Source organism: Harmonia axyridis, chromosome 2 (assembly GCF_914767665.1).
Source record: "Harmonia axyridis chromosome 2, icHarAxyr1.1, whole genome shotgun sequence".
In the NCBI taxonomy this organism is placed as follows: domain Eukaryota; kingdom Metazoa; phylum Arthropoda; class Insecta; order Coleoptera; family Coccinellidae; genus Harmonia; species Harmonia axyridis.
This window is the reverse complement of record NC_059502.1, coordinates 20,328,734-20,356,428: the sequence shown is the minus strand read 5'-3', so window position 1 is coordinate 20,356,428 and position 27,695 is coordinate 20,328,734. Positions and strand designations below refer to the sequence as shown.

Sequence of the window (27,695 nt, the reverse complement as noted above, 5' to 3'; positions counted from 1 at the left end):
ATTTTGTACTTGTGGAAAAATATCAATTCCCTCTGCACTTGTATTATAACAGTTATTTGGAATGCAAGTGCAGATATTAAAATTCAAATTTTGAATAAACGAGTGGTAGAATGAGCCTGGAATATTTTCTTCAATAAGGTTTATAATGTCCCAAACTTCCGAAAATGTCATCGGGAATGGCTGTACATTCTACAACAATTGTTGTTTCGAAATAGCGATATTATTAATATAAATTTAATTTTTGATTAAGTGATATAGTGTAAAGTCTAGAATATATTAAGAAGAAGCACAACATGAAAGGCAATGTATAGGAGTAGTAAAATTTGGCCACGAGCATCATTGGATATTGTATGTCAAGACAAATTGAGAACTAACCGAAAAGTTTAAAGAAGGCCATTCATTCCTTATATCAAGAAAGTCGTTTAAGGGTTATTTAAGTAAAGTTGTGGAAAATTGCTTATACATTTTTTCCAGAAAAGATTTTTCAGGAAATCTCTCATCATGTTAGTATATTCCTCAAAAATGAATGCTCGTAAACCAACCTCGAACAATGAATATAACTGGCCCTTTCCATATATGTCGTCTCTGTATGTATACCTCCTTTTTTAATGGAATCTAATGAGTTCTCGCTGAAACGAGAAATATCGAACATTTTTCAAACTTAATTTATATGGAATGCGTACGAAATGCTTCGTGAAATAGAATTTTCGATGGAAATCATACAGAAGAGAGATATTCACTCCTATTCTGCTGAATATTTCCTTCATACATAGAATTTCTCGTGACAGGAATGTAATCATAGGAAATATACTGCGTTAATTACATGCAGAGTGAAAATAGCATTCAAAATCTCCCTTCAGTAATAAACGAAAGTTCAAAAATTGGCGGAGTGTATTATAACGCTTTCAGATGGCATTGAATTGAACATTTCAAAAAAAAATGTCAGACACTTAAACGATGAAAAATATTCACATTTTTTTTTTCATTATTCTAGTGTCTTTCAAAAATATTCAATTAAATGCCATCTCAAAGCGTTATAATACATAGGGCCAGTTGCACCATTTGCCTAAACATTGATTAAAAATTTAAACGTTGATTACTCTATGATTTCGCAAGAGAAATCAGAAATTAATCAATGTTCAAATTTTAATCAATGTTTAGGCAAATGGTGCAACTGGCCCATAACGTTATTTTTTGTAGATTTTTGTAGATAGTGTTTGCTTTGTAATCAATTATCTCCAATATGTAAACAATTTTTAATGAAGCTCTTTTGATTTCAGAATTGAAACATTTTTTTGAAAAAAAGACAGTGGTGTAGATTTTCAAAAAGAAAAAGGTCATCGCCCACCTATATCTACGACGCTGGATAAGTTTGGCAGGAGATACTCACCTAATTCGAAACATTACATTCTTCGATACCTAAAAATTGAAACAATGAATGCCATAATACTAGTTTATCTAGAAAACGAAGCTTGAAAATGCTCTTTACTTCCTATCGGAGCTTTTCTCCTTATAATTAGTTGTTCACTTTCGATTATTATTCAACATAGTGCCATACATTATTCTTGTTTTAAACCTAGCAACAAATAATATTATTTCAGAATAATGATTCTACCTCTGGGGAAGACCAACGCCCCCATGCTCTGACAATAACAAGGAAGTAGTAATTGCACCCAGTACCCCCTCATTTCCACTCCCTTGGACAATAAAATGTTGGACATAGTAGTAACGAATCCCAAAGTAACATACCACATTCATAATCAATTTTGAGACGCGCTGACAAAGCTACATAACGCTTTTTATGCGGTGATAAAAATAACCCCTCTCAAAGCGTTATTTTCAATTTTCCTCAGCATGTGACTTGAGCCGAGAACCAATTACAATAGCTGTGCGGCAGTAATAGGACGGCTTCGTTGCGTATAAATACAAGTTAGATACGTGCAAGGACCTCATAGAATTTAATGAAAGGACATAAAAGCTTCACTTCGTGTCTTTTTTTATACTAATTGGAAAAGTGGACACTTTGGGAATTCTCTCTTTTGATTCCGGTTATGAGGAACACTCTTACTTTGATGAGGGGAATGTTCAACGGCAGATAAAAACTGCCATCTGTTATATCTATCCGAGTGTCTCTCGAAATGTTTGAGAGTCATTGAACGTTACAAGGTTATTGATCAAATTATTCATTTCTGTAATATTAATCCAACATCGGAAACAATATCGAAATAGCATATTATCTGGCTTCACCCCACAAGAATTTCCCCAGGAACACTGAGAAAAATCCATATTTTTTTCATTAATAAAGCACTTATTTGGAGTTTATTCATTCGCAACTATTACAGCAGATTTATATTTGATATATTCATTAATAGTTAAATTATGCATTCAAAAAAGTTCATTGATAGGGAATAAAATATTTGTTTACAAGGTATTTGATAATATTTAATATATTTCGGTGATAAATAATTTATATGAACTTACGTTATCTCCACAAATAACATAAATTCAGTGTCAACAAATTTTCAACTGGTAGTTAACGAACATTTGCTATTTATGAATAAACTCTTACAAGAATTCAATAATTCATTCACTCAGAATATAGGATTTATTAATAAATAACAAACTAACATAATTCTAACGATCCGATCTATGGAAAAGTTTAATTAAGGACACACAAAAAGAAGAGCATATCCTTGAAGGACCTGTCCTTGAACTTTTCCTTTGATTTGAATTTCCTTTTTAAACATAAAATCTGTGTTACTTTGGGCTTATTGGATGCCGCTCAGCACATCTGTACTGAATTTTGGGTTTAGACCGTTTGTATCTGTTTAGTTATTAGTGATGTTGGCAGAACAGTGATTAGAGTGAACAGATGCAATCAAGATGACTAGGGTTTAAACCCGGATACCCTCAATATGAACTCTATAAAATTACCTAGTTTGGCAAACGGATCTTTTCAGACCCTAACAATCGGATAATAAAAACAACTAAATTTTTATCCAAGAAATACGTTAACCATTACTGAATTGAAATATTATTTTTATTCAGCATGGATACATATTACATATAAATAAGGTTTATTAATTATTACTCAATGATATATCAACCTCAACTATATTTATTCCCTTCAAATGGATATTTCTTCAGCATTATTAATATAAGTGTAATAAAAAATAATGATTATTGGTGGGATTTCAAATAAATTATTTATTTCCATGAAACTAATATTTGTTTGTCCTTATATCCAATAAAGATTTATTATGCATTTTTGATTATATCAAATAAACACTCCTCTCAGTGAATAATCAACTGCAATAGTGCTAGGTTTCTGGCCATCCTGACGTTTCATAACGCTAATATCAACACCTGCATCGGTAAGATATACTATTAAAATCAAAACAATCATCAGACAGCAATTACGAAATTCTTCAAAGAACTTTTAGTAGTCGATTTTTCCGGCTCTCATGGCATAAATCCATAATTTCATCACACATTTTCGCATTCATTATTCAAATATTCAATGATTTGATTTTGATTTGATAAATAACCTTTAGAAGTTAGCTTCTAAGCTCCCATTGTCTACAATGGAAGCACACTTTCCCAAAAGCAGTATGGCTTTAGTTTTGTATGCCATCCAGATTTTTGGGTTAGTGAGTTTGGGATGTTGACAATGTATTTATTACTTCATAATTTTTTTCAACCGAAATAGTTGATACCTACCTATTTCATACACCTCGGGAATGCTTTTTGCCTAAATATTCCATACTTTTCTCGGGCTACAAGCGCACCTGAAAAAAAGCAAGAATTTTCATACCTAGGTGTATAATCCACAATTTCCTCCCCACAACTAAAGCACCTTGAATAAAATTTATATTATATTGCCCAAAATTGTCGTTCCACATCTTACCACTTTGATGTGAATAAGGACTTCCGATCCTTGCGGGTATTCAGTGGTCTTGTAATCCTGTTCACCAAGCCGTGTAAAAACAAAACACGCTGCCTTCTATTGTGTTAATAGTGGATAGGATTGTCACTGTTTGTCCACGTTCTCTGGACCTGACTTTCGAAACTTGCCTTTGTCCCTTCCTCGAAATTATTTTACTTGGCTCATGAACAATGTATGCCTTTATTTCGCCACAGTTGTGAATCGATTGAGGGTAAAAATGACATCAGTGCAGAACTTTCCGCTCTGAATTATAAGACTCTCCTACGCTATGTTGATTAAAAGCAGTCTCATGGGAAAGGCTGGTCGATTCTGGTACAAATAACGATGAATTCATATTATAAATTTGCATTATATTCGATACGAATTTCTGAAAAATCAATTGTGCTGTTTATTACAATCTATATAATCCAATATATAGCTCTCAAACAATAGGGTTCGCAATAGAAATTATTGAATTTGAAATTATTGAAATGGCAGGAAATAACGTTTATCTGCTCGAAGTATTATATCAATATTGGACGTTGTTTTGAACGTACAAATACGACTTTTTTATGACAGCAATCTTGATCGAACACTTAAATTTAACATAACAAAAATAGACAAGTATGAATTATTCAAGGAGATTTTGCCTGAAGAAAATGAACTTGAAGTTTACAGCACGCGGTGTTTCTAAGCGGTCACCCATCCAAGTCCTAACAGCGATCGGAGCTGCTTGGCTTCATTGTTCTAACGTGAACTGACAATTTCAGCGTGTTATGGGTGACTTAGCTGGACTAGCAAAGGGGACTCAAAATAGCTCTCTGTATAATAGATCTTCTTCCTCATAACAAATGGAATCAAATTGAGTACAAGGGGGTTCACGTTAGTGGGTCACTGGGTTTTGTGAATAATTCTTTGAGAAAAATTAAAAAGTGACCCATCAATATAATAGTATTTTTCAAGGTCTATCCAAATATGTTATCGGACATGGTATGGAAAATTATTGAGGAAAACCTGTTTTTCCAAATAACTTCTTTGCAAATCCGATCTGTTTTTAAAAATGAATAGTGAAGAGACAATTTCAGATCAATTTATATTTTTCATTTTATCTTCTATTTCTCTTAAATGAAAATTTGTTGAAATCTTCTGAAACAATGGAAATAATGTCGCTTGATAAGGTTGTCAATTGAAAGATATATTTAACGTGAACTATGATAAAATGTTGAACACAAACGTATATGTTACCGAAATAAAGGACAGAAATTGTATATGATATGTTTATATCATCTTTGAATGGACACATGATATAGTTAATGATTAAAAAGTAAAATAACTTATTTCCGCTTTAAATATTTATTTTCACAACAATTGTTTTGTCATGATAACATGACTTCGTTAGGTGAGCATGGTAACTGAGCGGAAGCGGAAATAAGTTATTTTACTTTTTAATCATCAAGATTAATTTCCGACAAGTAAAGACTGAGACAATCAAACACATGATATAGTTATTAGAAAACGTAAAATTAACGTGTTCTACAGATGGTGAATAATCTGAAACTGATTTTCTGATCATTTCAACTAAGAATTCTATGTAAATGAAATTTTACATGTACCTGTAAAACAATATACTCAAGTTGAGATATACTTAATATGGTAATTTTAAGCTCTTTTCATAATTTTGTGTTCATTGCTTCATGAGAACCATGGAAAATTCGAGCATAATGTCGGAAAAACCTAATAGTTCAGTGGGAACATATCCGATCGACTTGAAATTTCACTTGTGTTTGATAATAACAATTTCAAGCTTCATGAAAATTTCTATATGAATTCAGAAATATAAATATACACGCAACACAATTGATAATTCACAACGATACAAAACATTTACTTGCTAAAATTCTGAAAGAGAGTAAAATGCGCTATCAACGAGGTATTTTCTCACGGCTAATTCGAATGTTCTATTGGCAAAGTTTTCAAATTGGAAGGAAGCGTATTGAACATGACAACATAGGCATACTGAGGTGATTTTTTGAATAAAGAAGTACGATGTGTTGGTATTATCAACGTGTTCCAGAATCCAGTTTTATACTGAAATGAATCGCCTTGAACTAATACTCCATTTTGTAAATTCAAAAAAAAAAAGTCGTCACTGTATCAATTCATGCAAGATTTTAACCAGATTTCATTCAATAGGATCTCAATTTTCCAAGAAATGTTTTAACAGAAGAAGACAGATAAACGGAGACTTTCTGATTTCCTCTGTGACCCCATTTCCAAAATGTTAACGAGTAATTTTAATTGAAAACAAAAAAGCTCACCCTCCAATATACTTGATAGAAAAAGCGCTTACGCAATTTAATGCTACCAACAATGACTGCATATGAACCGAACAAGTGAATGTTTGCGTTGGCTCCTGGCTTCCATTGATGACAATATTGGACTTGAGTACAATATATGGAATTGCTCCTCCAGGACGGAGAATTGGTCGGGGAATTCCACAGATGACAAATAGAATAGCTGACCCTCCATCCGTAAATTTCAAACTATCGTATATTGGGGAGTTCACGATATTATGGTAAGAAAAAAGGGAAAGTCAAACTCCCTACGCTTTCAGAAAACTCCTTTCAATAAAATACATAAAGTATTTTCACGAGAGATTCAAATATGAGCATGAGTTAGCGATAGTATTTCAATATTAGTGAGTCTTGAGGAATAGAATATTGAGAAAAAACCGTAGGTCCGCAAAAAATACAGGAGGTTGATGTTTGAAGAAAAATCGTTTTACCTAGATTTTTTGGAAACAACAAAATACATCAAAATGATGCAAATGCTATTAAAAAACAAAACATTGCGATAAACTATAGCAGCCTCTGTTTCAGAATTCCTTTTTTAGACCAGAAACAAGATACATGCGAAATATTTGAAACGGTGATTTATCAGACACGCTCTGTAACTTGAGAACGAATCAATCTTGATTCGTAGTAGTAGTAGATCATATTTATCTAAATATGATCTACTTTCTGATATATTATTATGTAAAAAGGGATCGAGGGTCCCTGAAGATTTTTCCTACAAGTCTTATAACGGGTGTTTTTTTTCGAGGTATATAACTTTAAGTTGGCATTACTGTTCAAAAAGGCGACCGATTTAATAGCTGTCAAGTGATTTATTCTCAGTTAGGTTTGGCAATTCATCATGAATAGACTCACGCTTGAACAACGCTTGCAAATAGTCCAGTTTTATTTCGAAAATAATGGTTCTGTGCGAAATACATATCGCGCACTACGTCCATTTTATCGTCGACAAAATCGTCCATCAGAGCAATTACATAATTCGATCAACCATAGAACGTTTTCGCATCACGTTTACTCTTATTGATAACTCGCATCCCCAGAGACGCCGTACAGAAGAAGCTATTGCTGCTGTAGAGCGTAGCATTGAGGGAGACCCGAATGAGTCTATCCGCCATCGAGCACAGGAATTGGATCTGTGTCCATCCACTTTATGGAAGATTTTGCGGAAGGATCTTGGTTTGCGTGCTCACAAAATCCAACTCGTGCAAGAATTGAAGCCAAACGATCATCAAGTAAGGCGTAGATTCGTCGAATGGACCCAAAATGAGATTTCCGTTGTTCCAAATTTTCATAAGCGAATTTTGTTTAGCGATGAAGCGCACTTCTGGTTGAATGGCTACGTCAACAAACAAAACTGCCGCATTTGAATTGAAGCTAATCCTCAAGTGTATGTCGAAACACACCCTGTACCTATTAAAACAACAATCAAGAAATGTTATCCCAATTGACAGATTTCATAGTGGAACCCCTCGCAGACATCTTTGACATGAAAAAAATTCAAGGAGTATGTATTCATATCATGAGTATTAAGGCTATTGTTATTTTAATAATATGTCTTTATTGAAGTTCACAGAGAAAAAAAAATACATCATAGTTACTGGAAAATATGGCAAAAGGCGAGTTTCAGTTCACTCTAAGTGAAGTGTCTGCTCTTCCACCTAACCCATTGCTCTTCTTCTTTCACAACTATACAATCATTTCTGTATTAAATATTTTAGTTCAGTTAGATTGCGTAGAAATTATTGACCAGGAAAATTGTCTTAACTCAAGATAAATTAAGGATAACATTTTTTGATAATTGAACAAATAACATGACACATCATTATTATAAAGTAAATGAACCCCTGTGTCAACTTTGGGGGTGTCTGACAAAGCCACCATGATCTAAATTTTTTAGTAGCCATTTCTACCTGACCCTATTGAAAACATTGTGTTTATGAACTTTCAACTTTAATGCTATTACGTAAGTCTGGCGTCCACGTCCTCTTATTTCTTGAGTTGTGTGTTATATTACATATTTCCGAAAAACTTAAAGAAATCGTTCCAGATTGAATTGCTGCACGTCTGACAAAAATTGATAGTTGATTGAATATTTTAGGTTCGTCACTTCTCTCAGAAATGAGATCAGAAATATGGGAACAATCAATCGAGCACTCATACCTGTATCGGAAGGAAGAAAATTGCACTTTGAAAATTTGATACGCAGACGTCCTTAGGCAATTGAATACGAGAAAGTCTGGAGTAATATTTCAAAGATAGATCCTAGCCCGAGGGAACATTTCCCGGCATCACTCGCAGGTTCGAATTCAACAAGACGTGTAGGGTAGGAAAATCGAACTACAGTTAGATGGAAAGGTTATAAATAAATGTTAAAATTCACATTTGTAATTCGATCTTTTTTTACGTAGCAAGGAAATTTAATATAGCTTTTATCTACTCCTATTGAATTATATATTCATTATACAACTGCTTTTGAGCAATTAATAGTATCTATTAACAAACATCGTGAGTTATAATAACTCACTACTATAACTCACTAAAATAAATCGGAAAATATGGATCTGTGCTTCTATACTTCTCTGCTTCTATTCGATTGGCCGAAAGGGAACATTCCATTATTGTTATTGAGGGGAGGAATGTCCGAGGGAATGTCACTTTAAAAATTTTGACGTTTTCAAATTAAGTTGATATCTAATTATTGTGAATGTTTTGCTGAAAACGATTAATTCAGATAGTGGAGATGAAATATTATATAGGTATACATTTCCAAAAGACAAACAGCAAATGTTACCATATAGAATTAATTGCCCGAAAAAATATAAAGGTGTTTGAAAAAATTTTCAAGATTGGTGTAGCAGTAAGATCATTAAGTCATCGTTTATAGGGAATATTTTTTGGTATATTTTAATGCATTTTTCTCTAATTCTGTGGTTATTCCGTTCATTCTTCCACATCTTGTAGAACAAAATCGTTCGAGAATATATCAGAAACGCACAGTTTTCATGGTTATATTTTATTATTCTATGTTGGCACTCCGAACTTTCCGCTACGGCTTTATCTGTCAATTCATCAAATTGCCTTAAAGAAATCAGTTCTGCCAACCAACATTTTTCAATGCAAAAATCACTTAATTATATTTATGGAAATGTATCATTAATTTCAATGAAAATGCAATGAATTAGAGAAAATAATGTATAATACTCGTACAAAAGGCTCATTCTACCACTCGTTCATTCCAAAACTCGCCACTTCGTGGCTCGTTTTTGAATTTTGAACTCGTGGAAGAATATCAATGCCTTCTGCACTTGTATTATAAATAACTATTATAGGCAACTATGATGGTTTTTCAATAAAGTTCTATGTCTGTATTCAATACTGGATTCGAGCTGGCCGAAGCCAGTTCGATTGTGATTGGTGGCACTAAGTTTCCATCTCTCTTGTACGGAATCGAGCACATATGTTTATTTCCCGTTCCTTCTGTCTATATTCTAAGTCTGTATTTTTTTTCTAAGTATTTATTGATATAGTCGTAGATAAAGTATAGTATTCAACTTGCAGTAATGGTCATAACTCACTTGATGAATTACAGCACTCGCCTGCGGCTCGTGCTGCAAACATCATCTGCGTGAGTTATGACCTACATTACCGCTCGTTGAATAATATACTATTTTATGATGTTCATAAACTCTTGAAGGAGTTATTGTTACATAAGCGTACAACTTTGCTTTAGCCGTTCTTTCCGAGGCTTTATTATAAAAATCTGGTTATCACTCATGATTCAAAGTATTGCCATCGCTGGCCACTACTTTCTCCCATCTTAATAATAATAATAACAAGCTTTATTTCAAGTAAAGTAGAGATGTGATACATAACTTCTTGAAATGAAATAGCGTCAAAAAAAATATTTCAAACATCTACTGATTAGAGGTCCTGTTCCAGCTCCCCACATCATACATCAAAAACTCTTCCACCGTGTATGGTTCGATTTGTATTAAAAGCTTGAAAATTTGCTTTTTAAATCTTTTGAGGGTGGTTGTTTCTTCTGTGTAATCTATAATTTTATTGTAATATCTAATACAACTATATTCTGGTCCCTTTTCCGTTAATGTAAGTCTATGTTGTGGATATTTCAACTTTGTTGTCCTTGTGTTATAGCTTGTTGTAGTTTTACTCTGAAAGTAGTTTTTATTTTTGAATACAAATATAAGGCACTCTTGTATGTGAACTGCAATTGCAGTTAGCAGGCAATTTTTCCGAAATATTCCTCTGCATGATTCCCTACTTTTCATTCGCATAATTGTTCTAACAGCTCTCTTCTGCATCTTCAGAACACGATCCATAGTGTTTCCACTTCCATAAAAAACAATTCCATACCTTAGTTTAGATTCAAATGTAGCCTGATAGATTATCTTAATGGATGATAAGTCTAAATATCTTCTTAAAACACCCAGTGAGTAGCAGATGGAAGCTAGCTTGGTGCATAGCGATGATATATGTTCGCTCCAGTTTAAATTTTCATCTATTGTGAGACCCAGGAAGCGTCCAGAATTTTGCAGTACGACTTTATTGTTATTGAGTTTAATCTGTGATGGTGTTACAAAACCGGAATGAGCAGTCTTCAGAAGAATGGCACATGTTTTTTCTACGTTCATACATAGTCTGTTGGATTGGAACCATTGCATCGTTTGTTCTAAAGTGCTTTGAACAATATTTGAAATTTCGGGGAAACTGGATGCACTCAGCGTTAAGTTGAAATCATCCGCATAGTTTATCATATGATGTTCAACTTTGTTGTATAAGTCATTGATGAAGATGATAAAGAGTATAGGACCAAGGATACTCCCTTGTGGAACACCAAGTTGTATGCATGCTTCTTCAGATATAGTTCTTGTGCCATTTACATCGATAGCGACCCTTTGCTTACGATTAGATAGGTAAGATCTAAACCATTCTTTTTCTGTATCTCTTATTCCATAGTATTCCATTTTTGTCAATAAATAATCGTGGGTTAAAGTGTCGAAGGCCTTAGATAGATCCAGCAATAGGGCAATCACTACTTTGGAGTCTTCCAAGCCATTAAGTACATTTTGAATGAATTCGAATGCGGCTGTAGTTGTTGATTTCCCCTTCACATATCCGTGTTGTGATGATTTCAGGATTTTCTCCTGCATGAGAAAAGTCACTAGTTGTTCACAGATGGCCAACTCTAAAATTTTTGAGAAGGTAGGAAGTATGCTGATAGGTCTATAGCTTTCGGGTTTATCCTCTTCACCTTTTTTATATATTGGCTTTATGAGGGCTTGCTTCAAAAGTTCCGGAAAAACACCATATTTCATTGAATTATTAATGAGATAGGTTAGTGGAGTTGCTATCTCTTCCATACAGAATTTTACAGTTTTCACTGGAATATCATCTATTCCTGAACTGTTTTTATTCTTGAGCCTTCCTATTAATTTCAATGTTTCTTCCTTTGTTATTGGGTGGAAATTGAATTTATTATCATTTCTTTCGAGGTCATGTTGAAATGGTATATTTTTTTGGTGACTTATTTTCTCTTCAGCTGCTGTTGCAAAATGCAGATTGAATTTTTGTGCCATTTCAGTGGGATTTGCAGGAATCTCTTCACTAGAATTATTCTTAATTGTTGCAACTGTTCTCCAAAGGGTTTTCATTTTGTTGTCAGAGTTTAGAATATGCTGTTTAAATTTATTGCTTTTCTCTTTTCTCAACAATTCGTCATATTCTTTTTTAACTTCCTTGTAAGATTTCATGAAAGCATGATTAAAAGTCTTACAAACATGTAATAAGTCGAGTCTGGTCTTACAGTTTATTATTTCCTCACTTCTTGGTTTTGGAGTTTTTTTCGTAGCAACTTTCATCTTTCTCATTGGACATGCCTGGTCTAGTTTGTTTTTAAATAAATTTGTGAAGGTATTCCATTGTTCCTCTACCAACTCATCTGGAATGTTGTATAAAACATTCCAATCCAAGAGCTTCAGACTTTCTGCTAAATTTTGCAAGTGGTTTGATGTTACAATTCTTTTATATTGGTATTTCTGACTTTGGTGTATCTGCTCCTTTATTGTTATCATCTGGGCTGTATCATGATCTGAAATATTTGTTTTTATTAATTCTGCTGTAAAGTTTTGTTGGTTGATGAGAATATTGTCTATGCAAGATTTACTGTATAAGGTTGATCTTGTTGGCTCGTTGATGCTAGCTTTTATTCCGTATGAATCAAGTAAATCAAGGAACTGGATTGTACTTTTATTGGATTTATCAAGGAGGTTAATATTGAAATCGCCTGCAATAATTACTGTTTTGTTTTCCCAGCATATCATCTGAAGAAGCTCTTCAAATTTTTTCAGGAATTTTTTTGTTTCCCCTGGGGTAGTATACAGTGATATTAAAGTGATAATTTTTGTACCTATCTTCATGTCAACTGAGGCAATTTCCATTATCTTCTCAATTGAAAGTTTAAATATGTCTTTTCTTTCTTGATATTTGATACCTTTTTTTAAATAAATGGCACTTCCTCCATGTTTGAATTCGCTGCGACAGAAGGCACTGGCTATGTGGAAACCTTTGATGTTATGGTTCTGAAGTTGTTCAAAACTTTTCCAATGTTCAGTTACACATATTGCTTTCAAGTTATCCAAAGTTTGAATCATATCTTCTATGTTATCGATTACATTGGTTATAGACTGAACATTTTGGTGAAGAACAGAAATTGGATCAGTGTATTCAGTTGAATTGGGAAGCAACAGCCCCTCTCCTTCTTGTTCCAGGTTTTTGAAATAAATTCCGAAAGGAAAATTCTCTCACTATGACCCCCTCAGGCCAGATCTCCGGACTACAGATTGATTTGAACAACTCATCTGTTTGTACCCCAACACTGAAAGCTGAATTGCTGCCTTGCGTATTCAGCTTTTTCACTTCTATTTCCTCATTTTGATTCATTTCTCCAAGATAATCTTTTATTTGTTTTTCAGTGATGTCCTTGCCTTGAATCCTGCCAACATAGATCCATTTCCGTTTGGCTGCTCCCTTTATTATAGAGTTTGTCGTTTTTTTTGAGCCTGTGCATATTACTTCACTCCTAGGTTTAGTTTTATTTTTATTGCGTATAATCGTTGTCCATTCCCCATCCTGTGCTGACGTTTGTTTGTTGTTTATGCTGATTTGACGTTCTACGTTGACATAAGCTTTTTGACTTTTAGACGTATCAACTGCATCAGTTCTATGAGAGGGTAGTTCCAATATTCTGTGTACCGTCTTTTTGGCATATGACATTTCATTATTTTTCTCATTCCTTGTGTCTTGACTTTGACTTTTGTTATCATCTTTATATTGTCCACTTTTTTCTTTGTTTACATTTTTAACCTTTATTAAATTATCAGTTTTTTCGACATCTTCAGTATGATTTTTCAGAAGTGCATTATTTTCCATGAGTATTCTATTTTTTTCTCGAGATTCCTTGAGTAACTCTTTGATGTATGTTAACTCAATGCTCAGAATATCTTTTTCATTTCGAAGTTCGTTGATTTCTCTTGCGAGTTTTCTGATGTTTCCTTCTTCGTGCTTGCAAATTGTGGATTTTTGACCTGCGGCCTGATCCATGCATTTTGGGTGGAAAATTTCAGAGCACTTATAACACTCCACCGGTTCCACTACTTTTTTCCTGCATTGAACGCATTTAAATTCACTTTCTCTGCCAGATTTAACAGAGTCACTTTCAAACTGTTCGTCTTCGCCCGCCATCTTGAAATAGTTTCGGGAAGGGTGCGAATCCCGCGTTGAAAAAACTGGTCTTCTTTTGAAGCAATCCACGCATCGATCCAATTTTTTGCTTCATAAGATCGGAAGTGCTGGTCTTCGAGGCCGTGTGGCATTGATCGAAACAAGTGATAGCCCGAGGGAGCAACGTCAGTAGAATACGGAACGTGGGGTAGGTCTTCCCATTTCAACGTGTCCAAGTCTGTCTTGACCACTTTCGCTACATGAGGTCGATCACTATACTGTAAAATCACTTTACACTGTTGCTGTAAAATCACTTTATCATGTCTCCCGTTGTATTGTGGCCGTTTGTTTCTCAGTACTCGCCTCAAACGCATTGATTGCATTTGATAACGATTGCCTTTGATGTTTCAGTCGGTTTTAACAACTCATAATACACTACACTGAGCTGGTCCCACCAAACAATGACCTTGGAATTGTGACTATTCGGTTTGGCCATCAACGTGAAAGCATGGAAGGGATATCGGTATGATTTTCTACGCTAGGGATTATATTAATGATACTACTTTCCTTCTCCAGTCACAATACAATGCAGAAATTCCTTCTGTCTTTGCCTTGCAAGCAGCTGTTCACAAGCAAACAAACGCCATTCAAGATCTCTTGGCTTCAACTCATACGGCAACCAATTTCCTTGTTTCTGAATCATTTCCATGACTTTCAGGCATTTTGTAATGGCTTGTTGCGTCACTTCCAATGATCCTGTCAATTCTACTGAATCACTATCAAACTTAGTGAAACATACCTACATAATGAATTTCATGGATTTCAAGAGCTGAAACTTCTATGGAATCACTTAAGACCCAATCTGGACATAACAACTCGTGAACTGTCATCAGAAACATTAATTTTCTCGAAAAAGACTTCATGTAACATGACAAAACTTTTGATGTGATATGTTAAGAAAAATGTGTTCCTTCAAACGGCACTATACAAAAATGCGCTTCTTGAAATAAAAGTCACCTGAATTTTTTCGGAAATATGTTTCTTTTCTGGATGATAAATTTATTCCTCACTCCATGTACACACTGTATAACCACCTGGGTGTGCTTGTCAAACTCCAGGTGGAATATAGTATCAGAAGAACCCCATTTTCATGAATTTACAAAGATCAATACTGTTTAAAATGCATAACATTTTCTGAGAGACTTTGGAATTTTTCAGCTGGAAGATCAAGTACATAACATTCTCCCAAAAATACCACTGCCACTTCAAGAAGCAACCGTTAGACTCCTTAGTAAGGATACTAGACAGCGACCTACAGCACAACTGCTCACACTCATCAAATATTTCAGGTAAGAGTCTATGAAAAACAAAGTGAAAAAAATTTAAAAATTTCATCTTATTTTTATTGTAATTTTTACGTACCTGATGTGTATTTTGTCATTTTGCCATCAAACTAAATCATATTTTCAAGATATTATAGTAGTTGTATGATATGATTCTCACAAAGCAACATAATTGTTATCATTTGTTGTTATTCTTGCCATTAACTGTTTCTTCAAGTCTTAGGACATTCATCAGAGGAATGGAAATCACCTTGTTACTGATGCATTTGTTTTGATGCCAACAATCGTCATTCCTTGTGTGATGGGACACTATAGCAATAGCGTAACATAATTTGATTAATTTCAAAATAATCAATTGAGGCTCAAAATTAGTTTACAATGTGATTTATTCATAAAAATTCTTTTGTTTTTCAAAAGGTTCAATGTTTTCCTCAGTTGAATGATTTAGTCATTGTGAAGTTATGAAAAAAGGATTTCTGATAAAGCATTCAACAATCAAAACAGGATTCTCCACGCCTATGGCTCGCACACTCAATCGGCTAGCTCGATTGTGATTGGCGACACTAAACTTCCATCTCCCTTGTATTCGGGATCGAGCACAAATGTTTACTTTCCGTTCCTTCTATCTATATTCTAAGCTTCAAGTAAATGAGACAATAAAAAAAATTTCCCTGGATCGAAAACAAAAGAGCCAATATTTTACTGAATAATAATGAGGCAATTCTTGAAAATGGCTCTATTCCATTTCCTTCGGGCTTTCTTGCATCAATATAATAAAAAACTGAGCCACATGCTTCCAGGCATCGTATATTCAACGTCTTCACTATTACATTTCGACCTCTTTCATTCTCATAAAGCACCGCTTTGAAGTTATTTAGGCTTTCATGCAGTTTTCCTTGAGTTCCTCTAACAATTTATTGCTTCGAGGTCCTTATAAAGGATTCTGAAGTTCAGATTTTATTGAGAGGAGGGGATGACTTGAAATATTGTTGATTGAAACAAAAAAGAGGCATTCGGATGCTGAGATGTAACGAGTTGGTAAGCATTCCTTTGGTTGTAAACCGAAATAAAAACAAAATAATATAAACACAGCTCAGTATATTCTCGATTGAAATGAATGTTGAAGCTGTTAAATTATACTAACTGATAAAGGAACTGCAACACCCAGAAGGAGCTGTTTAAATTTCGAATTTTCTTGGTGAAACATAGATAGTAGAGCAAGGAGTAAATGATTGAAATTTGGAGAAAAAAACGAAGGGTTTACAATTTTTTTTAATAATGATTTGTTAATAATGTGTGTGTCCACCGCGATTATCTCTACACTCCCCAACACGTCTTGGTATTGATGCAATAAGATGGTCTATTTCTTCTTGTGCGATACTAACCCAAGCTACCTGTACTTCATATCTCAGAGCTGCCAAAGTCCGTGGGGGCTGGGGTAAATTTCCAAGCCTTCTATCCATAATGTCCCAACCATGTTCTATGGACAAAAGATCGAGGGATCTGGGCGGTCATGGCAAAAGATCCACATAAGTCCCTTCGACAAAGTTCAAACTAACTCTGGAAACAAGAGATTGGGCATTATCTTGCTGAAATATCGGATTCTCGAGCCGGTTAAGGTGAAGAAGAACATATGGCTCCACTATTTCTTGAAGGTAACACAGCTCTGTCATGTTACCTTGAATAAAGACTAAAGGTGGCATAATTGCATGTGCAATAGCAACCCATACCATAACGCCTATTCTCCGGTGTACATGACGCTCAACATCAAACTGAGGTTCACGTCTTTCGTCCCGACGTCGTCTAACCCTTCTTCGGCCATCATGTACACCCAAGGAGAATTGAGATTCATCAGAGAAGACCTGATGCCATTACACATTCCAATGTCGACGTTCTATGCACCACTGTATTCGTTGCCGGTGATGCTCAACCGTCAGAGGTAAGACAAGATGGGGTCAATAATGATACAGTCCAAAAGACCTTATCCGGCGTTAAACCGTTCGGACAGTTACAGGATGGCCTTGTTCTCCTAACCACTCATCAGAAGAATATTGAGTTGTCACAAGTTGGTCTCTAATGGCCATAAGACTTAGACGTCGATCTCGAACTTCATTTGTGCCGCTTCTACGTCCGGTGCCTACTCTTCTTCGATTTTGGGCATTATCGAACAACGCTTGACAACATTTCATAACAGTATTTGGATTTCTGTTCGTACTGTTAGCGTTTTCTCAAATGACAGCTCCACCTCCCGTAGACCAATATTCGGCCTTTTTCAAATTTACTTAGCTTTACTTAGCTTCAACAACAACTGAACATCGACTTTGGATCTCCTCGAACAATCGGTTTGATATAAAATTTAAAAAACTTGCGAAGAACGTCTACAATATTTAAGTAACAAAAATTGTTTACATGAAAAACCTTCACGATCTTTTTCTCAAAATTCAATCATTTACTCTTTGCTATACCATCTATGATTCACCAAAAACATCTAAAATTTCAACAGCTCCTTCTGGGTGTTGCAGTTTCTTTGTCAGTTAGTATATATCTGAAAAGTTGATGTAACCATAGAAGGAAAGAACGAATACAGATTACCAATTTATGTACATCATGTACAGCACCAAATATAACTACATGCAAATATTCCTTACATTTTTAAGTGCCGTAGTGGTCTACCAAATATCTGTTTCTAACGCGAGTTCAACATCAATTTTGAATGATATCATGCATCGACCTGACATCCGACCACAAATTATGAGAATGGGCCTCCTGAGGTTGACAGTATTTAGCCGTCGTGTCTGCGGTTGTAGGAGATGGCTGCTGATGCATTAAAGCCACCACCGCATTGGGTAATTATGGTTATGCATAGAGTACAGACTGAGGTTAGGAAGGAAAATAGTTCATTATTCGATTAATGCACTTTTCAACTTTTCATCAACAATTATGACTCTGGTAACAATTTGAGGTTGGAAATCAAAGTTTTGCAGACTGGCCACTCTTGACAATCGAAATATTTCATATCATATTATTCTGCCAATATAAGTGCCTTCAAAATTCTTTAGTGTTCGCGCTTTTAATCTATATTTAGCTTCTTACCATTTCAAATTCTTTCAGGGATATCGATTTTTCATCATTTTAAAAGATCTCTTGAAGGATTTGTTTTTGACCACAGATATATAATTTGAGAAGGCTTGTACTTCAAATTTGTTTTTGCGCAAGTGTTCCAGGAAGCAGCAGGTTATCATTTTGCCTAAAAATCTGTAATTTTCAAATGTTTTAGCCGAAAATGGTTCAAAATTATTGTGTTCTATTCTGTCTATCCTTTCGGGCCCATGTTTCGAGTGTCCTATGTTCGTTGTCTAGTGAGAGGATCTCAGAATCCCATTCTCGGGCTCGATTTTTCGACCAAATTGATTTGGTGAAAACCGCAGCCTCATCAAGCTATAAGGGAAAATTGGAAAATGGCGTGAAATGAAAAGTTGTCATAATTTCTTCATTACTGATGTTATTTTGACGAGTTGTTCTCGAACGAAGTTACGGAGGTGCGTCGTCTCCAAGGGGTTTGGTGACTCATTGGCTAGGCGATTCAGCGATATCTGGACAAACCCTTTTATTCCATCGTTGTGAGGTGATCCTGTTGCGTTGCAACGACCTCTTCAAATACGCATGGGCCGAAGTAGTGTGGCGCGAACACCCATAACGCCATCTGTGAATAGACAGAGTCACTATACTATAAATATGAAATAAAACACTTTTTCAAGCAGAATCCATTTGTGTCATCACTTGTTTTTATTGCAATCAGTTTTGAAGTTTTAATACAAAATTGTATATTTTTAAATGTTAATCATAAAAATTATCATACCGATTTAAATCGCTCATTTTATCTGTCCAAAAATATATAACATGATATAATATAATAATAATAATAGTTTATTGAACATAAACAGTGATCGCAGATGCAAGAGCCTGTACGCGATAAATTTCTTATCAAACTATGAAAATCAAGGTTTCAGTTTCACAAGACAAATCAACCAAGTTCTTATCAATGGCAATCTGTGAACTTCAGATAATCAAATCAATAATATTCCATGAGCAAAAAAGTCAATATGAATTTCACGTTAACTAGATAATGCTAAAAAAATTATTTGATCTAAATATTGGATTTCAAAACATTAATAATAATAATTATAAGTTTATTTCAAATGAATAAAAGATTCATAAAAACTAGTTTTATGTATGTAGGATCCAATTATTGTTCCCTCTAAATGATTGCGATGGTCAACCGGATGCTTGGAGACCTATTAGTTTCTTTTAGTGTCGAGGGCATGACAGTTTCAATTGATTTACAGGGAACGAATTGTTATTGTACATAATGTAAAAAGGATGTGTTATTCTTCGGGGTGTCGAAGATGTGTCATGTCGGTTGTAAATCTTAAGAGACTTACTGGGGTTGGGAAAGTTCGAGAACAAGACGGTTGTACCAGATGTGTTACATCTGTTTATCAGGTTCTAGTCCTTCTAGAATATTCGATTTCCAGGAATCCGCGAAGATCTTTGTGGGCGGTACAGTAAAGCTCTCATTGGACTAGGGGATGGTATTTTCCCCTAAGGGTGTGACCAAGACGAAAAGAAGGGAGGTCAATATTCGAGACAGGGTAGTTCCAATCGGCAGAGACACAGTTTAACTTAAGTCAAAGACGAGTCAAGTTCGGGCGGTCAACTTAAGACGTAAGACGAAAAGACGTTTCGCAGACTAGATTAAGACGAGTCGCGAACAAGTTAAAGACGAGACGACCAAAAACTTGAAGTACGACGAAGACGTGATAATCCAAGACGTTAATCAACAAACGAGTCAAAGACGAAATTCAGTACCGTAGTGAGAAACTTGTAATTAAGACGTAATTAAGATCTTCTCAATACTGAGTTTGTACTGTATAATTGTGGCTTTGTAAATAGATGTAAATAATCCAAAAGAGTTTAATTATTACAAATCCAACAGTCACGGAGTAAAAGACGAAAGGCCAGGTAATCGAATCATACCTCTAGACGATCGATTAACCAAGCCTACATGTATATATGGTAAATAAGCGTAAAGAAATCCTTTGAGCCTATGTGTAGTGAGAATTGTAGGAATTCAATCTTTTTTTTAACATTTCTGAATAAAATGAATATAACATTTGGTTTTTCCTCAATTTATAATTTTTCAACCTCCTCTCAAAAATCTCAAGCTATAATTCCAAAAAAAGAAATCCTTAAATCGACTAAAGGGTTCAAAGAAAAAATCAACTACAAACTTCGTTCACAGATCTTGTCCATTCCCCTAATTTTGCCGGAGTGCATTGGCGTAACGAGCACGAGTTCATTGGAGACATAAATTTTCCCTGAAAATTGAAAGATTTTGCTTTTTCAAAAAGGGAGAAAACCACACCCCCCATGAGTCAATTTTAGTTACTCCACTGCCAGAGTGTATAAGTATATTCCACCAAGGATATCACGAAAATCAAACACAATAACTGGGATTGATATAAAAATTGAAAATCAAATTCAATTCGATAAGAATCCCTCAGGGTGAAAATTTACGATATTTCGTGTCCTGAATTCTTGATCAAACGAAAATTAACCACAAATCCACCCCCACGCAGCCTTTCCATCAAAAATTACACCCCTCTATCGTCCCATATATCAACGTTCCCCCATAAACACCCCTATAAATCGCAGGTGGCAAAATCTTCCCCTTTATTTGAGAATCTCGCCACCAAGTATCCGATAGCTCAATTCATCATCGATGAAAAAAAAATATTTCGGAAAAGCGGTTAGGATATTTTCCTCACGTCCGAGGGCAGTGGAAGAAGGAAAATGGAAATCACGTAGTTATGCAATAGTTCAGTCAGTTAACTGTTCGGACGTTCGTTGAATGGGGAAGTTCGTGATTTGGTTTCTGAAAAGCCATCAACCCTGTCAACATAATGCTCCACGTGGTAGGGGGGTGGTTTTGAAACTCCTCGTGTTCATGAGAGGGGTTGGGGGTTTGACGTCAATTATGAGGGAGAAACATTGTTTTCGGGGGATTTTGTTGAGGGATATTCTGTTTCACTGGACTAAAGAAGAGGAGAATAAGAATTAGAATGGTCATGAATTAGAAATTCATGACCATTATGAGTTGGTCTTCTGATGGAATGACGTATTTGGAACTCCTTTCATGTCAGTTAACTCTCTTTGAGTTCTGTAACTGCTATACAGGGTCTTTCACGAGGAACCTCACCCATATTCATACGGAAAACTACTGAACGTATTTTCATGAAATTCAACACTTATAAGTATTTCACGATGCTGATGAAATCTAAAATATTTTCAAGGCATGAGCACCTCCGGTTTTTCCGGAAATGACGTCAACTTCCGTTTTTCAAATTAGAACACCATTTTTTTATTGCAGAAATAGATTCCTTAAAAAATTTCAAGTTATTTTGATGTAACATTTTTCAGTTTTGGTTGGAAAATTCTCTCTGAGCGGGAAAATTCGAAAAAAAAATCGAAAATAGAGCTCCGCTGAAACAAGAATAACTTCGAGGTTTTTGGGTGGAAAATTTTCATTTTTGGGATTTTTCAAGATGTAAGATTGATGTATCCACTTTAAAAATCGAAATCGCGATTCATGATACAGGGGGTGAAAAAATCGCTTTCAAAGTTAGGGATGACAAAATCGTGAAAAATCAATTTTTTCAAATTAGAACCCCATTTTTTTATGGCAGATATTGAATCTACGTTAAAAAATAATGTGATTGTATGCATCACACCCTTGCCCTAAAGTGGATATTTTCTGAGTTATTCACAAAAAACTGTTTTTCGTCTTGAATTTTCAGCTATTTCTTTTCCCTTCACGCCAAAAAGATGAAATTTTCAGGAAATAAGAAGAGCAACGCACGAAGCATTCCTGAGACTAATAAATAAATGTCTAGAAATTAACGGTCAAAACTTTGAGCATCTTCTCTAGTTATAACTGCGAGAGTTTGCCATGGTTCTCCTAATAGTAACTTGAAGTCGGTTTCAAGAAGGGGTGAAAAATCTACAGCATGGTTCAAATAACAGTTCCTGAAAATTTCATCTTTTTGGCGTGAAGGGAAAAGAAATAGCTGAAAATTCAAGACGAAAAACAGTTTTTTGTGAATAACTCAGAAAATATCCACTTTAGGGCAAGGGTGTGATGCATACACTCACATTATTTTTTAACGTAGATTCAATATCTGCCATAAAAAAATGGGGTTCTAATTTGAAAAAATTGATTTTTCACGATTTTGTCATCCCTAACTTTGAAAGCGATTTTTTCACCCCCTGTATCATGAATCGCGATTTCGATTTTTAAAGTGGATACATCAATCTTACATCTTGAAAAATCCCAAAAATGAAAATTTTCCATCCAAAAACCTCGAAGTTATTCTTGTTTCAGCGGAGCTCTATTTTCGATTTTTTTTTCGAATTTTCCCGCTCAGAGAGAATTTTCCAACCAAAACTGAAAAATGTTACATCAAAATAACTTGAAATTTTTTAAAGAATCTATTTCTGCAATAAAAAAATGGTGTTCTAATTTGAAAAACGGAAGTTGACGTCATTTCCGGAAAAACCGGAAGTGCTCATGCCTTGAAAATATTTTAGATTTCATCAGCATCGTGAAATACTTATAAGTGCTGAATTTCATGAAAATACGTTCAGTAGTTTCCCGTATAAATATGGGTGAGGTTCCTCGTGAAAGACCCTGTATTTATTAGTGTAAAAACAGTGTGATTTCAGTTATTACACAGCATTATCTTGTGTGCATTTATGTCTTTGAGTTCTGTAACTGATATCAAGGGCGTAGATCTTTTTTTTTCTTGGGGGGGTAAAAAATTTTTTTTGACGACATTGTTTACTCATATCTATAATGTGAGAAAAAGAGGTTTGATGACGAAGTTTGAACCAAATTACTCAAAATAATTTTTTTATTACCAATTTGATTGTTCTTATCTTATACTGGGTGTAAATTGGAGTTACGAAGGAAAATGAGAGATTCCTTGGGTAATTTTAAAAATGAAATGTCCCATAAACATGAGCCCACAAACGCATTGTTTTCGAGATACAGGGTGTTTCTTGTAATCTTCTTTGTGATGCTTAACCAGCTTATCGAATCTTTTACTAGTAATTCGGAGGTTGCGGGTTCGATCCCCGCTCGGGGAGTTACTTTTTCCAGAATTGAAAAAATCGTCTGACTACCGTAAATTAATTTGATTTGTTATCAATATACAGACGTGAAACCATTATTTATCAATATAGAGGTGGTTTTCATCAACTTTAGTGAATACAAACAGTACTCATTTAGACATAATTTTTTGGTGAATTAAAAAGTATTCAAAGTACTTTCATTAACGCTAAAAAATTCAGGAGAAAATTTTCAGCTTGGCCAAGAAATCAAAGAATATTTGACTCATTTTCTTGACTTTCCACCTATTCTAGTCTTAGACAAATATTCAAGGCGTTACCAGTTCAAAAGCTGTGCTTATGACCAGATGAAATGTTAAAGTTATAAAATTACAAAAAAAATTAAAAAGTTGAGAATATTATTCCCGACATTTTCATTTCAATGTTGTTCAATTTTTCAGTTTCAGTTTTCTATTTCATTCGAAGTGAGTTTCAAGTGAGAAAACTAACAAAAATATAGGTAATTGAAATATAGAAATAGAATAGGTATAGCAATTCGAGTTTGCTTCATTCACGACATTCTCTCCAAGAAAATTAGAATGATTCTGAACGTTATTTTTCTTGTTTCAGTGATCCATCTGTACAGGCGCTTCAGTTCCTGGATGTAATCAACATGAAAGATCCAACGCAAAAGGCACACTTTTATCGAATAACGTTGAAAGAGGCATTGCCCTTCATCCCCAAGGTGAGTCTGACCAGACTGTTTTCCCAACGGTGATTTTCAAGGTTGAATTTTGTTCATTTATGTTGGCAAACAATATCGAGTTTGGTCTAAGGGGAAAATTAGGATGTTGAACATTGTTAACATTTTTCAGGTTACTCGTGGTATTCCCTCATGTTTTACATTCAGTGACAAAATCGATTTTTCAGATGAAATAAAAAAGTTTTCATGAGTCCTAACTTGATTTTCGGGGGTCTCAAAGTTATAGGAAAAAATATATTTTTGAATGCGCGTTCTCCCAACTGACCTCTTTATAATTTCATCCCAAGGTCTGTGATTTTCGAATTTTCAACCGGGAATGGTCTCAGGGAATGATGAATCTGTCCACAAATTCAATTTTTTTCCGTCTGGACAACCGTAAAAACGATAACTATCTAGAGGCTTGAAGGGGTTGGTTCATATTGTTGATGGTCAGAGTCCAACTATAGGCACTTATTTGAATACGTGTATCTTCAAAAGAAATCAAGATTTTAAAGTGAAATAATAACTGAAAGAGGGTGAAAAAGATGGTCTTTGTAATGAACTCAGCGTAAACTTTACAAATGTCTCGAACTGTTCCACAGGGTGTTGAAAAATTGTACTTTAAATACATGTTTTTTTCACAATGTATGAATTAGCTATCAGCATATTTGGAGAACTTTTCTGGAGGTTGTTTGAATACCAAAAATTCATTCTCAATTTGGCATAGAAATAATTTGAATCAATGGAAAATTACAAAAGTTTTCTGACAACGAACTCCAACAAAATTTTAGGTGGCCCCGTTTTTTGCCGGTGAGTGTACCTACTTCTCTTGAAAATGGTTAGTTTTTCCGGTTTGAATATGTATACACTTTTTACTCAAGAATGAATGGGGAATGCGAAAAATTTATAATTTCACGGATATTACCAGTGACGTTAAAAATAGGGCAGGTGAAATTGTGATTTTTTTTTATCAAAATAAAAATTTGTGACAAGAGACCTTTATGTCATTGATCACCACAACTAATCTTTTTCGCCAAATGTTACTCCAAAATTACTTGAACACCTAGTATCTCGCTTATGTTTCGAAAACGAGATAGGTATGTCACCAAGCAGAGATGATTCTCTTATATCATCTACACTACTATGTATTTGTCTAGTTCATGGTGGAACATCATGAATGCATCATATTCTAGATATTCCTCATATCGTGGTGAAAATTTTTCCACGTTCCAACTTTGATTTACCTACCTTTTTTATTTGTGCTGATTGTTGAAATTAAAATGACATATTCTATGAAGACAATGAAAAAAACTGTGACATCGTTTTCAAATATTTTATTCTAATAATTCCATAGTTATTCCAAAATTATATTGACCAGATATTTTGGATCATAAATAGTCATAGTCCTATCAAGCAATCTGCAATTCATCCACCTAGAGACGCCAGTGCTGCTGAACTTATACGGCCCAATACTTTACTTCCATAGAAACTTTCGTCTTTGTATCGTGGAGAAAACGTAGACATTTCACCAGGAATGTTCCTTAAAATAACAAAAAGGTTATTATCCCAACCAGTGCACAAAATGCTACTTTTCCTCCCGCGAATACATTTAAATATTTTACGTCTGGAAAAGACACTTCATGCGCGTTTTAGAAATAACATTTTCCGTGCTTCATCAGATGAAAATCAAAAATCATAGTTTATTCAGTTATTCCCCATGAATGAAAATGAAAAATATTTAGAGAAAATGGACTTCTGGTTAGTTTATTTAAGAAGACTCATGGTACGGTTTAATGAAGGTTGATTCGAGTATTAACTCAACTGAGAATTATTGTTGTTTATATGGCTTGATGAAGGTTGACTAGACTCATAAGAACACTCGTTCATTTCAAGGAAATAATTGTATGCGCAAAGTTATTTGCCGCACGCCGTGCGAATAATGTAAATGTTTTTTTATAACGAGCGGGAAATTTTAACTTTGCGCATGCGAATGAAGTACTATTTGCGAACCCTCATAAAGATTTTTTTTCAAATTGAATGAATATCACAAGAGTTTTTTGAATAAATGTGATTGAGATATATATTTCTAAAATTGTGTATGGGTAATATGCGCTCTTTCTTGCCTTCAAAATCAGAAGAAATAATCCAAATATTCAAGGAAGAATGTCAACTCACCCCATTTCTGTTGAAGATTGATCGTAAATAATTGGTGAAGCTGAGCAATATACGAAGAGAATCATAAAACAGATAAAAATCCCTTTAGTCATTTTTATTTTTTCGAATATAGTGTTAGGTTCGGTTCAAAATATTTGGAAATATCAATATCAGGAGAGTGATTATGACTGAATATTATGAGGTGTGAATGGGCATATTTATATGATTTCAATGTGAAATAGGTACATAAATATGCATCAGTTAAATTATTTATTTCTCATTTCGAAGTAGATAATAATCAACCCAAGTGCAATTATTTGTGAATATTTTTTGGCGAAAAACGCATTATCGCATCTTTATCAGCTCTCGTTCGTTAAACTGATTCCTCTATCAGCTATCATTAAGTATAACATTTCACATTTCATAGTCATCCAACACAGAGCGCAACTCATTTATACGCGTACCACAAAGGGCGATGAAGCCGCATAAAAGTTATAACAATGTCTGTAATTTTCGAAATTCAATCCAGTTATAGTATCAAATGGTTGGATTCGACTGAATGATTATAAATCCATACTAAAAATAGATTCTGTCCGTTCGTAAACACTCAACTCTCAACGAAAATAACTAAAACTTGAAAATTTCATGGAAGGTTGGGATTTCAAATGACGCTAATTTGTTAATTCACAAAATCCTACTAGAGGTTCGGTAAATATAGCCGTAGGAAATTTCGTTGTTTGGTACAATTCGAAATAATAGGTTTGATCGAAAACAATATTATATTTGAATATGTAATAAAAATTTCCAAATCTATACAAAATTTCATGTTGATCGAGAAGCCAAGCGAAGAAAAACGAAGAATATCAAATACCTAAAAATGAGGAACACACTCATGTGGAGTATAGAAAGCTTAACATTTTTATTATATACATATTTATTTGAAGTAATTATTTACTGTACAAAATAAAGTAAATGTATCCGAATGCTTACTTGGCACTATATTTGATTTCTATGATGCTTGTAAGGGCCAGTTCCATATTCGAAAGCGAAGTTTTCTTTTCCGTTAGAATTTTTTTTGTGAATGAGACGTGTTCTAAGCCAATTTTAAGGTGAAGTAAAGCCTTGAAGTGTCCTACGTCATTAAGTCCAGATAGTTGGCTCTATGACAACGAAACATAACCTCGATCAGTTGTATCAATTTGCTATTAGGTACCCTAGTTTACTTTCACTTCACACACAGAATACTATACCAATTTTTATTCTTTTTGTGG

At 34.4% G+C, this 27,695-nt stretch overlaps 1 protein-coding gene and 1 long non-coding RNA gene across 3 annotated transcripts in view; one reads left to right on the top strand and one right to left on the bottom strand.

Moving 5' to 3' along the window:
• LOC123673652 (SCY1-like protein 2) overlaps nt 1-27,695 on the top strand; it is a 224,692-nt gene that overhangs the window by 75,856 nt on the left and 121,141 nt on the right. For both annotated transcript variants that reach the window (XM_045608245.1, XM_045608244.1), the window contains exons 6-7: nt 15,238-15,368; nt 24,159-24,273. In XM_045608245.1, the coding sequence (XP_045464201.1) occupies nt 15,238-15,368; nt 24,159-24,273 (246 nt within the window). The remainder of the gene's footprint in view (nt 1-15,237; nt 15,369-24,158; nt 24,274-27,695) is intronic.
• LOC123673655 lies at nt 25,590-26,605 on the bottom strand. The gene is made up of 2 exons (XR_006746526.1): nt 26,446-26,605; nt 25,590-25,810 (listed from the first exon to the last, which is right to left on the bottom strand). It is a non-coding gene; the product is annotated as an uncharacterized LOC123673655 (long non-coding RNA).